Source organism: Mobula birostris, chromosome 8 (genome assembly GCF_030028105.1).
Source record: "Mobula birostris isolate sMobBir1 chromosome 8, sMobBir1.hap1, whole genome shotgun sequence".
Lineage (NCBI taxonomy): Eukaryota > Metazoa > Chordata > Chondrichthyes > Myliobatiformes > Myliobatidae > Mobula > Mobula birostris.
The window spans coordinates 139400728-139416817 of NC_092377.1; the positions used below are offsets into that span (position 1 = coordinate 139400728).

Genomic DNA, 16090 nt, shown 5'->3' on the forward strand with positions numbered 1-16090 from the left:
CGGCCCCGGTGTGAATATGATGAGCGGTTATTTCAATAAAACCTGAAGCTGCAGCTGGAGGGTGTGGTGCAGGTGCTCCCGCAGTGTTGTTCAGGGACAATGATATGTTCCCCAGTTGGTCTGTGGACTGGAGGGGAAGCTGTAGGTGGTGCCACTTCCCTATGCCTGCTGCCTTGGTCCTCCGGCTTGTGGGGGTGTACATCCCTGACCCCAACTGCTTCCTCTTTACGTGGACGTCATGTGTCTATAGACATCAGTTGTTCTTCACCTTTCACTCGGTTGGCTCCTGCATCCAGTATTTCATCCTTTGCCATTTCTGCTAGCTACAGTGGCTACAACTTTGCTCCCACCCCACCTTTTTCTGCATTCTACACAGACCATCCTCTGTCAGTCACTTGCCCTCCCACCCTCTCTTCCCGTTCCCTGGCAATTTCCCCTACAAGTTCAGGATGAGCAGCCCTTGTCCCCTACACCTCCTCCCTCACCACCACCTCCTCCAACCTACAGGAACTCAACAGGTCTCTGAAAGAAAAGGAACTGTCAACCGTCTCCCCCAACAGATGCTGCTCGACCTGCTGAGTTCCTCCACTAGATTTTGCTCCTGATTCCCATACTCGCAGTCTCTTGTACCTCCTGTCACCTGTAACTCTGCGTCACCCCTCCCTCTCACTTCCCTACACTGGCGCTTTTCCCACTGCGCACTCAGTCCAGATGTAGGATCTTGACCTGCCAAGTCAGCCATCTCTTCCCCATCTTGACATCCAGCAGTTTGCACCCCTTATCCAAGAAAGGATGCATTGGCGTTGGAGAGGGTCCAGGGGAGGTTTCCGAGAATGATCTTGGGAATGAAAGAGCATCTGATGGCTCTCGGCTGAAGGTTAGAAGAATGAGTTAGTTACTGCCTGTTACACCACTGGCATTTGGGGCAGCAATGAAGGTGCTTGGACGTCTTCTCGATTGTGATGCAGGCTCCTCATTTCTGCCTCTGTGGTAGGACGCCAAGTTGTCTTTGGTCTCCCACATTTCCTCTGCCTTTAGGAGTCCAGTGTAGTGCTGTCTTGATGACGGAGTTGGTGATGATGATGATTTTAGAAAAATGAGGGGGAATCTTACTGAAACCTAAGCAATATTGAAAGGCTAACATAGAGAGGACATTCGAAGAATGTTTCCTATTTTAATTATAGATACAGCCTGGAATCAGCCCTTCAACCATCAAGCAACCCCCCCCCCCCATGACCCCAATATAACCCTAACCTAATCATGAGACAATTTACAATTACCAATGAACCTATCTGGTATGTCTTTGGACTGTGAGAGGAAACTGGAGCACCTGGGGAAAACCCACATATTTCACGGGGGAGGAGGTACAGAGACTCCTTACAGAGGGCACCAGGATTGAACTCTGAACTCTGACACCCGAGCTGTGATAGGGTCGTGCTAACTGCCTTGCTACCGTGGCGCCCCAATGGAAATGGGATAGAAAATGAGAGAAGGGGGAGGGGAGGGAGAACTGATCAGAAATTGGAGAAATCAAGGGGGTGGGGGGAAATCTCATTGAAACCTATCAAATATTGAAATGCCTAGATAGAGTGAACATGGAGAGGATGTTTCCTAGGACCAGAGGGCACAGCCTCAGAATACAAGGATGTGTGTTTCAAACAGATTTTTTTTTTAGCCAAAGTGTGGTGAATCTGTAGAATTCAATGCCACAGATGGTTGTGAAGGCTAAGTCATTGGATGTATTTAAAGCAGAGTTTGATTAGTATGGGTGTCAAAGGTTACAGGAGAAGGCAGTAGACTGGAGTTGAGAGAGATAATTAATCAGTCATGATCGAATGGTGGAGCAGACTTAAAGGGCTGAATGGACAAATTCAGCTCCTATGGCTTTACAGTCTTATTCTAGTATGTGGTGTCTCTCGTGAGTCTGCACAATCAGTCTTGGTTTCCAGCTGCCCCCTGCTGGAAAGCAGTATAAATGCTACTCAGAGAATCTGCCTCCTATGAACCCCCTGCAGAAAAGGTATCGGATAGATTTGACATGTTCGGAATAAACTTCCAGGATAGATTTGGGCAGCATTTAGTAGAGCTCCTGCAACCCGAATTCAGTGGGTGGCGCACCAGTGTAATGGTCAATATGACACTTTACAGCACAAGTGATCACCAGATGGGGTTGAGTACCAGCCTGGCTGTAAGCAGTTTGTACGTTCTTGCCGTGACCACGTAGGTCTCCTCCAAGTGCTCCAGTTCCCAACCACATGCCAAAGACGTGCTATAAAAGCGTGGCAACACTTACGGACTACCCCCAGCACATCCTCGGACAGTGCTGGACGATGATGGAAATGGCACCTTTCACTGTGTGTTTTGAGTATTCAATGCACATGAAAAATAAATGTAATATATCTCCCCCTCCCCCTCCTCTCTTCCTCCCTCTCTCCCTCCCTCTCTCTCTCGCCCTCTCTCTCCCTCCCTCCTTCTCCCCTCAGTGTTGTGGTTTCCACCCAAATCGCATCATTATGTGGGTAGGTTAGTTGGCCGCTGTAAATTGCGCCTAGCGTGTAGATGAGTCATACAATCCAGGGACAATTGACAGATATGTGAGGAGAATAAATAATGGGTTAACCTGCTGACTGTGTTGCAAGTATGTCCTCCTTCAAACTGGGAGATCAGACCTGAGCACATTGTGTGCCTTCACTCAGATCTTTCACAGTTCCAGTTAGATATCTTTAGCCATGTCCTGAGGACCAGTAAGACCTTTGTCTTCCTAATTTTCTGGCTTCCCTACGTATTAACTTGCACACAGAGGACACCCGTGTTGCTCTGAACACACCACCTTTCCATCGGTCACTATTGAAGGATGCAGTATATTCAGTCCTTTACCATATTCCTTCTAATGGCCCCGCCTCTTCTTTCAACCTCTCTGTGTCCTTGAAGCCCCTCCCTCACAGCTCAAATGCCGCCCTGCTTAGTGGCGTCAGCAAGCTACATGTTTTAGGCTTGTTCCAGTCCTTGTGGTGACCCGGGGTCCCAGCGCAAATCCCTGAGGTCCCAATCCAGCATGACATATTTATTCCTGCGCGGCTTTCTGTCCGTCAACCAATCTTTAATCCACCCGAGTATGTTAACCCCACGGTCATGGTGAACTGACACTTGTGAATTGGTGTGGTCACTGCTGTATGAACAACTGGAGGATGATCATGGTCAGGCTTATGGGCTATTCCTTAATGATGTGTGTGTGTGTGTGTGTATGTATATATGTATATGTATGTATGTATATGCATCCATTCGTCTCGTGAGACCATGGATTTGCGCCTTGGAAGGTTTGGAAGGTTTCCAGGGCGCAGGCCTGGGCAAGTTTGTATGGAAAACCGGCAGTTGCCCATGCTGCAAGTCTCCCCTCTCCACGCCACTGATGTTGTCCAAGGGAAGGGCATAAGGACCGACACAGCTTGGCATCGGTGTCGTCACAGAGGAGTGGGTGGTTAAGTGCCTTGCTCAAGGACACAACATGCTGCCTCAGCCAAGGCCCGAACTAGTGACCTTCAGGTCACTAGACGAAGGCCTTAACCACTTGGCCACGCGCCAGTGATGATGATGCATACTGGAGAATAGTTATCAGCCAGGCCACCAAGGATAGCACCCTCTCTTTGCAACAGGTACCACGGCATTTCTTAGATTCACTTCAGGTAGCAGGTGAAGCCTCGTCTTAATATTTCACCTGGAGTACAGCAGCTCTGACAGTGGTACCTTCCCTGAGTAACTGGCTGTAGGGCCAAATAGCTCAAGTGTCTGGACTGGGACTTGAACTGAGAACCCGGTGATTCGCAGTGTGAGGGCACTGAGCCACAGCTAATTCCAGAGTCAATGTCATTTCTTTAGCACGTCATTTCACTGCTTTAAGTAGAGTGCATTGTGGGCCAGCATCACAGAGGCTGTGAGGAATTTGAATTCTGAATAATAATCTAGAATTTAAAACAAAATAGCCCCAGTAATAATGACCATGAAACTGACAGATTGTTATTAACAAAATAAGCTGAATTTCAGTGTTGTATTTGGTGACATATGCAGTATGTGCTTTAATAATAAATTTACTTTGATCTTGGAACTTTAGGTTAAGGGTAAAATTGACTACCATTTTCCAGCAAGGGTTAAGGTGACTCTAGACCCACAGCAGTGTGATTGATTCATTAGAAAGAGACAGGGGACTGCACACTAAGAAAGGATGTGCTGGCATTGGAGAGGGCCCAGAGGAAGTTCATGAGAATGATCTCAGGAATGAAACGGTTAACATCTGAGGAGCTTTTGATGGCTCTGGGCCTGTACTCACTGGAGGTTAGAAGAATGGGGTGGGAGCCCATTGAAACCTATCAAATAGTAAAAAAACTGAGAATGAGTGTGGGGAAGATGTTTCCAATCGTGGGGGAGTCTAAGAGCAAAGGGCCCAGCCTCAGAACTCAAGAACATCCCTTTAGAAAAGAGGTGAGGAATTTCTTCAGCTGGCCAATGGTGAATCTGTGAAATTCATTGCCACAGACAGTTGTGGAGGCCAAGTCATTGGGTATATTTAAACCGGAGTTTGATAGGTTCTTGATGAGTAAGGGTGTCAAAGATTATGGGGAGAAGGCAGGATTATGGGGTTGAGAGGGGTAATAAATAAGCCATGATTGAACGGCCTAATTCTGCTCCTGTGTCTTATGGTTTTAGGGGCCGGAGTTTGGAGTTAGCAGTCCCCTGGAGGAATTCAGCAGGTCAGGCAACATCTGATGAGAAAGGGCTTGTCAACATGGTAGCGTAATGGTTGGCGCGACGCAGTCACTGCTCGGGGCGCCAGAGTTTGGCGTTCATTTCTGACGCCATCTGGAAGATGCTTGTACATTCTCCCTGTGACTGCGTGGGTTTCTTCCGGGTGCTCTGGTGCCCTCCCACATTCCTGAGACGTGGCAGTCAGTAGGTTAATAGGTCATTGCAAATTGGCCCGTGATTAGGCTAGGGTTGCGTATGTGGGTTGCTGGGTGGTGCGGCTCGTTGGGCCGGAGGGGCCTGGTCCACACTGTATCTCTAAATAAACATCTCAGGTTGAAACCCTGGATCAGAACTCAGTGCTGATGCAGGGTTTTGACCTGAAACGCTGATAGTTCCTTCCTTCCCCCTCAGATGCCGCTTGATCCTCTGAGTTAGTCCAGCAGGTTGTTTGACAGAATCTTAAGCTGCACTCTGCAAAAGCTCGGCAAGCACGGGTGGCAAGCTCACTGCCACCGTTAGGGAGCCGCTGAGGCTGAGCAACAAACAGCGGCCTTGTCAGAGGCACCCACATCCTTCAACCGATTAAAAGCAGCTATCTGCGTGTTTCTGGTTTTATGTAACGAACACTTGGCGACTGGGCTGATGCAGAGTAACGTCATTCAAGGTAAGTTGATTTGGTTGCCGCTGACAGTGAAAGGCAGCCTTTGTCAGTGCTGAGGACCATAAACACCCCCCACTTCCCTTTGATCCTCACTGAGGAGTACACAGACTAATTAGGTCAGCGCTATCTTGGGCTGTTCAACTCCGTCACAGACCCATCTCCAAACAAAAAGACCACTTCCTGACTATTCAGGCAGATAAAAGAACCTTCGGCTCAAAGAATTTGGCAAGCAGAAGTTTCTAGAAAAGAAGTTTCTTTTTGCTGCTGTTTGACTGAGAGCGAGAAGCAAACAGAAACAAAACATAAACAGACTACTGGAACTATTCAAGTGGTGTCTGCAGAGAGGGCAAATGAATGAATGAAGGGACATTTAACTGTTTCTCCCTCTGCAGATGCTGCCTGACTCGCAAAGTATCACACAGTTTCAAATTAACGGTGTGCCCATTTAAGACGGAAATGAGGGAATCTGTTTTCTCTCTGATGAGTATGAATATTTGGAACCTCCAAAGGGTGGTAGGGTTCTTGATTAACGCAACGATAAGCAGAGAGCAAGAGGTTAGTGACGGTGTACGGAGGTGAGGGTACTGTTCTGACGGGGGGGGGTCTCAAGCTGAAACGTCGGAATCTGAATCGGGTTTATTGTCACTGACGCAAGTCATGAAATTTGTTGCTTTGTGACAGCAGTTCAGTGCAGACATAACAAATTATAATCAATTACAATAAAAAATGGGTTGCAGGGTGGAGATAAGTCACCACCAAAGCAGGTAAGGTGCTCCTTCCCTCCGCTAGTCTGTAGGGCACCTCCTTAGCCCCCTGATTAGAGTCATAAGAAGCCATGGGAGATGGGGCGAATGGTCGTACGAGCGGCTGGTGCACATCATAAGCGACCACCAGCGCCAGGCAGACAATCTCTGAAGTGTATTGATAATGGCTGAGGGTCACCCATCCTGTAAAGGCACTGCCCAGAAGAAGACAATGGCAAGCCAATTCTGTAGTAAAATTTGCCAAGAACAATCTTGATCATGGAAAGACCATGATCACCCGCATCATACGGCATGGCACATAATGAACAATAAAAAGTTAAAGGTGCAAAAGAGGAATAATGAGGCAGTGTTCGTGGATTATTCAGAAACCTGATGGCAGAGGGGAAGGAACTGTTCCTTTAGCGTGACATGTGGGTCTCAGGTTTCTGCCTGTCCTCCCTGATGGTAGTAATGAGAAGAGGGTATGTCTCAGATGCCAAGCAATGGTGGCTATCGCTCTGCCTCCACAGGTGCTGCCTGAGCCTCCAGCAACCAAAAATAGAAACAAAATGCTGAAGCAAAGCGGTGGGTAGGCAGCATTTTGGAAGAAAATGGACAGCCAGTGTTGGTGGATAGACGACAGGTCTCAACCCAAAGCGTTGACTGTTTATTTCCCTCCACAGAAGCTGCCTGACCTGCTGAGTTCCACCAGCATCTTGTCTTTTGCTCCAGGTTTCCAGCATCTTCAGTCACTCATGCTTCCTGCAGCAGCTTGAATCTTTGGATGAGCATTCAGAGAAGCCATGAAATTATAAAATAGAGGGAACAGGCTTCATTCCCTTGTGCTTACAGCTGTGTTGTTGTCCAGATATTCCAGCCTTCTCTACATTCATTTCCCCTATCAAGTGTTCTGCTTTGAGAAGGAAACAAAATAAATTTGAGTGACTGAAGGGGGAATTGTAGGTCTGGGTGACGTGCAAGAGTCAATGTCTTTCTCTGGGCTGTAGAGGGATCGTGGACATTGAGTAACACAGCCCTCTTGTCGACGTTTCAGGATGGTGAGCCCCTCGAAGCATCCCGCATTGGGGATATGGCCCACAGGGAGGGCCACGCCACCGATGAGGAGAAGCTGGCCTCCACATCGGTGAGTCAGAAGCATGGCAGCACAGAGGGCAAGGCCGAGGTGGAGGAGGACGCCGAGTACTTTGAATGCTCCAGTCTCCCGGCCAACCCTGTAAAACTGGAGCCCGCGGCCCCTGAGGAAGGTAAGGCACCCCGTGCGAGGTCATGGAGTCTGGCGCCGGGCGGGTTGGGCTGCCTGCCTGATTGTCCAGGCTCTGCTTTGACAGCTCCACTCAGCCATTGCTAATGCCCAGCTCCCACCGGGTCTGAAGGGAAGAGCTGGGCCATGCACCCTCCGAGGGGAACCTGAGGCTGGAGACTTTGGTTCTCCCCGCAGAAGTACCGAGAAGTATCTCATCTTTCCAAATGAGTCTTCTGCTAGTTCAGTGTCTTAACCCCTCCCTTCAAAGTTGCCATTCTAAAGGGTTTGGAGCTGAACATTGGGCTTTTTGTCGATACTTCCACTGCATCCATCAAAGTCCAAGCTGAGGTTATTGTCACATGCACAAGTGCTTGTCTGCACAGGAGTAATGAAAAACTTAACTTGCAAAGTTCAAAGTGCGTTTATTTTCAAAGTATGTGTAAATTATACGTTCTTGAGATTTGTCTCCTTACAGGCAGCCACAAAACAAGCAACAAGGCACAAAGCACAATGCAGCAGCATCACAGGCAGATAGCAGTAGATACACACAGCACTCACAACAAAAAAAAACATCAGTCTAACATAAAGTATGCAAAATTATGCAAGATAGACCACAATTAGAACAAATAAACAGATCTATTTTAGAGCAAAGTGGTCATAGAGTTGCAAACCTGTCATGATCAGGGTTGTGCCAGTTGGTTCAAGAACCAATTGGTTGAAAGGAAGTCGTTGTTCTTGAAACTGGTAGTGTGGGGCTTCTGTACCTCCTGCCCAGTTGTAGCGAAGCAAAGGCATGGCCCAGATAGTGGGGATCTCTGATGGTGGAGGTTGCCTTCGTGAGGCATTGTCTCATGTCCATACTACCAATGATGAGGAGGGACGTGCCCGTGATGTGCTTGGCTGAGTCAGTACCCTCTGCGGCTTCGTTCGTTCCTGTGCCACTTGAACTGGTGCAGCAGACCTTGGTGCAAGCGCTCAGTAATCACAGGAGCCAGCAGGGGCCTTTGGCTGACTGGACTGACAGAGATCATCGGGCATCTGACCCTCCTGCTTTAGGAAGGAGTCAAGCCCAAGGCAGTGGGAAATCAGATTCTCTCACCAATAGCCTGTTCTGAAACCAGCGCATCCCATTGCACTCATGCTTTCCCTGGCTTGGAAGCAAAATTCACATGAAGTAAATGAATTTCAGTCATTGCATCTTTCCAAATACTTAAAAGTTCAACATTCAAAGTACAGATACGTCACCATATGAGACCCTGAGTTTCATTGTCTTGCGGGTATATTCCCTAAATCCATGGAATAATAACCTTAACAAAATCAATGGACAACTGCGTCAACCAATGTGCAGAAGACAAACTGCAAGTACAAAAAAAAAGAACAATAATAAGTAAATAAGCAATAAATATTGAGAACATAAGATGAAGATTCCTTGAAAGCAAGTTCATGGGTAATAGAAACATTTTAATGACGGGGCAAGTGAGGTTGAGTGAAGTTATCCCCTTTGGTTCAAGAGCCTGAAGGCTGAGGGGTATTAACCGTTCCTGAACCCTGGTGGTTTGAATTCTGAGGCTCCTGTTGCTTCTTCCTGATGGCAGCAGTGAGAAGAGAGCACATCCTGGGTGGTGGGGGTCCCTGATGATGGATGCTGCTTTCCTGTGACAGCGTTTTGTGTAGATGTGCTCAGTGGTGGGAAGGGCTTTACCCGGGATAGACTGGGCCACATCCATTGCATTTTGTAAGATTTGTAGGATGTTGATAGAAAGGAAAAGTTTAGATGAATATGGTCAAGTGCAGGAAAATGAAGCTAATCTACCTGGGCAGCCTGGTCAGTATGGGCATGTTGCCATGCTGTAGAACTCTAACACTGTAACTGTACTGCTGCTGCATTGCAGTGGCTGCTTTCAATATTTTCTCTGTCTGGTACTTTGTGTTGTCATTTTCTTCAAATGTTGGTATCTCAGGAGTGGTGTGTCCCTGCTGGAGTACCAGGCAGAATTGAGTTTAACGCTAACTCCATGATAGGCAGGTAGGTGATAAAGCTACCTTCATGGCATAAGAGTCCTGAGACATATGAATATAATCTCACAGTTCTCTGTAAAGTGGATTGAGCAGCATCTGTGGGCGGAAGGGAATTGTTGTGTTTTCAGCTCTAAACCCTGTTCACTGCAAAAAAACTGAGCTGTTGCTGTTAAGAATTCAAATAGTTTCTTTTATCTTTTCAAACACTCATCTCCACACTCACCCCCTCCATCCAAAATCTCTGCACTCCTCCAAATCTGGCCTCCTGTCGACTCTGGTTTTGGTCCATTTACCACTGCTGGTCTGTGGCCACTTGGGCTCTGGTCCCTAACAGGAACTGGAAACACCCTACAGGTCCGTGGAAAGAGATCAAGAGTTAAAGTTTCGGGCTGTCGACCTTGTCGGAACTTGTTTGGAGCTCTTGTTTCAGATTTGCATTGTCAACTTTTTTCTTGCTTTCTTTCCCATTTCCCATCAAATTTGCTATAGTTGGTCACTTCAGAGTATTTTTTTCAGGCGGGATTCAAGAAGCTTCTGGGGATGTTTTTGATGATGTATTAATGCAGGATTTTTGTTGTTAGCTCAAAGGATTGCAAGTCTCTTCCTAAATCTCTACCTCATTATTTTAGTCTCATTGATCTCTTTTAGACAATCATTTTGACCCAGTATTTGGTAACCTGTCCAAACACCACCTTAAATGGACATAATTTATTTAGAAATACAGCGTGGAGTTGGCCCTCTGGCCCTTCAAGCCATGCTATCCCAGCATCTCCCAGCAACCCTGATTAGTCCTAACCTAATCACAGGATAATTAAAAATGACCAGTTAAACCTACCCGATACGTCTTTGGACTGTGGGAGGAAACCAGAGCACCCAGGGAAAACCCACGCATCCATAGGGAAGATGTACAGAGATCTCATCCAGTGCTGGAATTTAACTCTTGACACCCCGAGCTGAAATAGCATTGGCTACCCACTACGCTACTGTGGCGACCCAAACACTAGCCCTGATTTCTCTCTCCGTGGATGCTGCCTGACCTGCTGAGTGCTTGCATCATTTACTATTTTTGTTTCAGATTTCTGCATGTGCCGTATTTTATTTTCCAGTCACTTTAAACAATTCAGTGTCAGTGATGGTTTAATAAATCTGTCGTGAAGTTCCTTGGAACACACACAAAATGCTGGAGGAACTCAGCAGGCCAGGCAGCATCTATGGAAAAAAAATACAGTCAATGTTCCATTGATGCTGCCTGGTCTGCTGAGTTGCTCCAGCATTTTGTGTGTGTTCTTTTGATTTTCTTTTGTTTGCGAAGTTCATTGGAATGTTTTTGGTGGTAAATTATAATGGAAATGTTGTTGAGTGTTTGTGTTGAAGGTGCACTGTTGTTAGGGGCACGTGAATCTGTGATTGGGTCTGTGCTCTGACAGAGTAATTAAACCTAAAGACCAATTTATACTTCTGCGTCGAATCTATGCTGTAGGTACGGCGTAACCGCATACCCTACGCCGTAGCCTGACGCGCACCTCCACAAAAATGTAACTACGTGTCGCGGCAACACAGACCGCAACAACTGTGATTCATCTGCTTGGTAGCATCGCATTTCCTCCTACGCATTTCCGGTTGCTTCTTCTCGTCAAATCGTCAAATCTACCTGCCGACATCCAAAAATATTTCAAATGCATTTCCTCGTCCATGTCTCTCAGTGGCCGGACAAGCACAGAAAATTCACCCTCCTTCTGCCTCAATCCGTTCAATGGTCGTACACACCATCTCCTCCGACGTCTTCTCTCTTTCCTGTGTTGCAGTAATTTCAATAAAAGTAACTCTTGTTCAACATTTATTATCTCGAACTCCAACATGACGCGCTCAGTTTCAGTCACCATTGTTTGAAGTACATGAAGAAACTCAACACAGTGGCATAGAAACCTCACCGCCAGCTAGCATCTTGGCGTTGAATTGCAGAGCGACGCAGACACACCAACGCACAAGTATAAATGCTCACAACGGTGTAGGCTACTTGCGTAGGCTATGGTGTAGAGCCTATGCAGAAGTATAAATCAGCCTTAAGGACTATTGGCTCAGACTGTTAATAGGCTAAAGCTTTTGTAAGCAATGGAAGCAGAGTAGGCCTTACTTCACCATTCAATAAGATTGCAGCTCAGCTCTGCACCACTCAACTTTCCTGGTCCCACATTACATGAGACACTTACCAAATTCTTGGTGGTCTCCAATTCCATGGCCTGGGTAATGGGGTCCTTAACGATGGATGCTGCCTTTTTGAGGCGTCGCCTTTTGAAGGTGTCCTGAACGCTGGAGAGGCTGGGTTCCCATTCCTACCTCCCTCCATTCATTCCCTGCTCCGCTGTCCTCTCCTATCACACCCCCATCATCTTCTTCCCTTTTCAACTTCCAAATATTATCCTGTCAGCTTTTGGTGTCACACTGCTCCCCTCTCCCCCTCACCTGCATCCACCTATCGCCCACCAGCTCTGGCTCCACCTTTTTCCTCTGGCTAGATATCTCCCCTCTCTTTCCAGTCCTGATGAAGGGTCTCAACACAAAATATTGACTGACTATTTGATTTATTTTTTGAGAGATGCAGCACGGTAAAAGGCCGTTCTGCCCAGTGACACCTAAGCGCCCAATTAACCTGCTGACCCGTATGACTTTAGAACATGGGAGGAAACTGGAGCATCTGGAGGAAACCCACGCGGACACGGGGAGGATGCACAAAAGTCATTACAAATCGCGGTGATGATTGAACCTGGGCTACTGGCCACTATGCTACTGTACCAGTATTTCAACCCATAAACACAGGAGATTCTGCCAGTGCTGGAAATCCTGAGCAGCAAGCAAGATGCTGGAGGATCTCAGCAGGTCAGGTAGCATCTGTGGAGAGGAATAAATAGATATTGCTTCGGGCCTAGAGCCTTCATCACGACTGGAAAGGAAGGGGGAAGGAACCAGAATAAGAGGGTAGGGAGAGAGGAAGCAACTGGGTTCTCTCTGCAGCTGCTGCCTGACCTGTGAAGTTCCTCCAGAGCTTTTTCTGTTTCAACAATTGTCCTTGTCTGCAGTGGGGTTTGCCTTAAACCCCCTCGTCCACCAGCAGACCATGGGAGCTCATTCATTGCGTGAATTCCTTTCTACCCTATTAGCTAAGATCTGACTGTCTGCACCTCTCCAGGTGTAAATGATGCTGAGACGGTTCCAACTGGGTGATGACACCCTCCTAGCCAGCTGTGTCGCCCCAACGAAAGCCAGGTCGACTTTTACCAGATAGCGTAGAGCGGCTGATGGTTAACACTTGGTCTCGGTCTCGGTCTCGGCCTGAACACCACTGTGTTTAACCACTGGCTTCGATGTGGGCTGGCATTTACCTCTGCTGTTTGGCGACTGGGGAGTGCTGGTGTTGTTGCCAGCTGATTATCGCTGATGTGGGGCTGACTCCGCCTGTTGTCAAGGATTCTGTTAGGGTGGTAAATATCCTGCTTTTGTTAGGGGTGGGGGGGGTGCTGCCATTGGGGTACAGCTCCCTCTTCTATTGGAGCATGGGCTCCGGTTGGAGTTGCAGAAGACGCTTTGTCACTGGCGCTGGGAACTCGAGTGCAGACCATCTGGGGGTCGGGGGTGGGGGGTAGCGTTTGGATCATGAGGCCGCCATTCTTTGTGGTGGTGAAGTTCTTCACTGACAGTAGCCTGTTTACCAGAGATGGCCGTGAGTCGGCAGTGGGCTGCGGGAGATGTGGGGCGATTACGGTAATCAGCAGATCTCGAATGTCACCCTGGTGAGCCGAAGCAGATTGGGGGAGAGGTTCCATAAACAGAAACAATGAGTGAGGCAGCAGGGTGTTTCCACTGACTTAATAATACGTTTGAAAACATTGCTGCGGTGTCAGTACCATGGTATAAACAACTTTGTGTGATGTGGCTTTTTTTCATTCTTAAAGCCATAATTACAAGCTGTTTATGCAGAAACCACTCTATGGTTAATGTATTTCCGAGCTGAGGTCCCACCCCATGTTTACCTGCGTAAAGCTAAGGTGTCATTACTACCACCAAGGAGAGAGTACAGCAGGGAGAAAGTACTCTCTTCGTTCTAGGAAAAACTTTCTCCGCTCTGCCAGAAGATTTCTGCTTCATCCACCAACACCACCTCACTATTCCTATTTCTTACTTTTTGTAAGTAATAGTCATTTTTATGTCTTTGCACTGTAGGTGAATTTGTCATTTTGTCTCAGTAACAGAGTGCAGAGACATACGTTGGTGAAAATAAACCCCGCTGTGATTCTGATACTACAATGGCATAAGCAGAATTTCCCAGTTTCTGGTTACCCGCTCCCCCTGCCTGCCTTTCCATCTCCCATTAGTCCCTCCAGGGTCTTTGTCCGTCTTCTCCATCTTTCCTCTTTCCCCATGTTATCCAGACTCATTGCCCTTGTCTACCCAATTGTGCTTGCCCATCACCCACATACTAATCTACCTGGTTTTCTTCACCCTTGGCTGACCCTTGCTATCCCTGCCCACACGCCTCCCTCATCCACTTCCACCTTTCACCTACCAGTGTCTGTCTCTACCCTTCCCAACCTGTCTCCACCAGCTGCCTTTTATCTTGTGTTTTCTCCTCTCACCCATCAGCCATTGACTCAACCCTCCCTCCCACTCCTATACAGCCACTCTCTTCCCTGTACACTTCATGCAGGGTCTTGATGGAAACGTCGACCATCTCCTTACCTCTACCTGCTGGGTCTTTCCAACAGTTTTGCTTTGTGCTAAAAACAAGCTTCCTGCATATTATCCTGTCCATATTATCTTCAGACATGGAATGAAGGTCAGTGAGTACTCGCACCCTTGCAGTGTCTCAAAGGATTCCCGTCAGTCTAGTCCTTTGTTAAAAAAACAAACTGATCTTTATGGTATGAGAACGTTCAGCAACGTGGGCAAGACAAAAGAGATGATTGTGGGCAGAGAGTGGAGAAAGTGAAGAGTGCCAAGTTCCTTCATTATGAGTTTGTTCATAATGTGTGATCTTAAAAACTCCTCCTCATTAGTCAAGAAGGCTCAGTAGCATCTATACCTTCTGAAGACATTGAGGCATGCAAGGTTCCCAGCCCCCATTCTATCAACTTTCTGCAGGAGCATCATTAATAGCATCCTTTCTGGCTTCTTTATTTCATGGTACGAAAGTTGCAGGACATCGGACCCTACAAAGGATAGTAAAAACTGCTGGGAGGATCACTGTGGTGTCCCTCCCCACTATTTGTGACATTAACTTGGACCGTGGTATATAGAGACATAGGGACATAGCCTCAAGATTCGGGGGAGTAGACTTAGGACAGAGATGAGGAGGAACTGCTTTTCCCAGAGAGTGGTGAATCTGTGGAATTCTCTGCCCTATGAAGCAGTGGAGGCTACCTCAGTAAATATATTTAAGACAAGGTTGGATAGATTTTTGCATAGTTGGGGAATTAGGGGTTATGGGGAAAAGGCAGGTAGGTGGAGATGAGTCCATGTCCAGATCAGCCATGATCTTATTGAATGGCAGAGCAGGTTCGACTGGCTAGATGGCTACTCCTGCTCCTATTTCTTATGTTCTTATAAAGGGCTCAAAGCATTCTTGAGAATCCATACCACCCATCCCACAATCTCTTTGACCCACTACCGTTAGGAAGGAGGTGCAGGAGCATCAGGACTCGGACTGGCAGACTGGGTGACAGCTCCTTCCCTCAGGCGGTGAGACTAATGAATACCCTGCCACCACCGAGGTCCGGTCGCTAGGGCAGCGAGCTGGTTGCTGTGTTGTTTACTGCTTTCCTGCACTGTGCACTGCATGCACTTCGATTTCCCATTTGATTTGTGGTAATACTTTGTGGGTGTCTGGAGGAACATTGTGTTACAAGAATCACCCCCTACTGTAGCTCCTTCTAGCCAACAGTTGTTTCGTTTGACTGTCAGATGAGAATAAACTAGAACTTGAAACTTCATCACCCACATTAATGGGTATTCCACAAAGTGGTTAAATTACTGTGCAATTATTCAGGAGCTGGCTCAGAGGACATGACGTTAAAAACCACAGCAGCAACTGGGGAATTTAATGCAACTTAATGAAATAAATTTTTAAGGAGGAAATGCCAGCGACTGAGTGATCAGCATTGACTGTTCATAAACATCAGGGCTGGCAGTCACTCTTCCTCTCTCAGTCTGGCCTCCAGGTGACTCCAGACCAAGAGCCAATTGATTGACTCATCACCACCTCTGAAGTATTTCCAAGAGCCACAGGGTTTGGGGAAATTAGAGCACTCACTATAATGAGATGAGAAAATGTTAGCTTTTGCTATGTAGTTACTCACAGTGTTCACAGTAAGGATATTTCAGGTAATTTCATATCTCTTTGCAACATGAAAGAGGCCTTTTGGCCCATCATTGGCCTGCTCACAGAACAGTGCCTCACTGCCCTCTCCCACTAACTTTCAGCTTCCAGTTTTCTCAAGTCCTGCTGAGGGTCTCGGCCCGAAACCTCGGCTGTACTTTGTTCCGTAGAAGCTGCTGAGTTCCTCCAGCATTTTGCGTGTGTTGCTTGGATTTCTAGCAGCTGCTGAATTTCTCTTGTTTGGGGCTTCTTTTTAACTAGTTTTACCTCCAGCCACAGTACAGAGGGGTATT

The 16090-nt window shown here is 47.3% G+C and overlaps 1 protein-coding gene across 5 annotated transcripts in view; it reads left to right on the plus strand.

Annotated features, from left to right (window-relative positions):
• Positions 1 to 16090, plus strand: part of tacc1 (transforming, acidic coiled-coil containing protein 1) — a 212889-nt gene that overhangs the window by 160402 nt on the left and 36397 nt on the right. For all 5 annotated transcript variants that reach the window (XR_011886958.1, XM_072266464.1, XM_072266465.1 and 2 more), the window contains exon 5: positions 7199 to 7409. Coding sequence is in view for 4 of the 5 variants with exons in the window: in XM_072266464.1 (XP_072122565.1) it covers positions 7199 to 7409 (211 nt within the window). In the remaining variant the exon portion in view is untranslated. The remainder of the gene's footprint in view (positions 1 to 7198; positions 7410 to 16090) is intronic.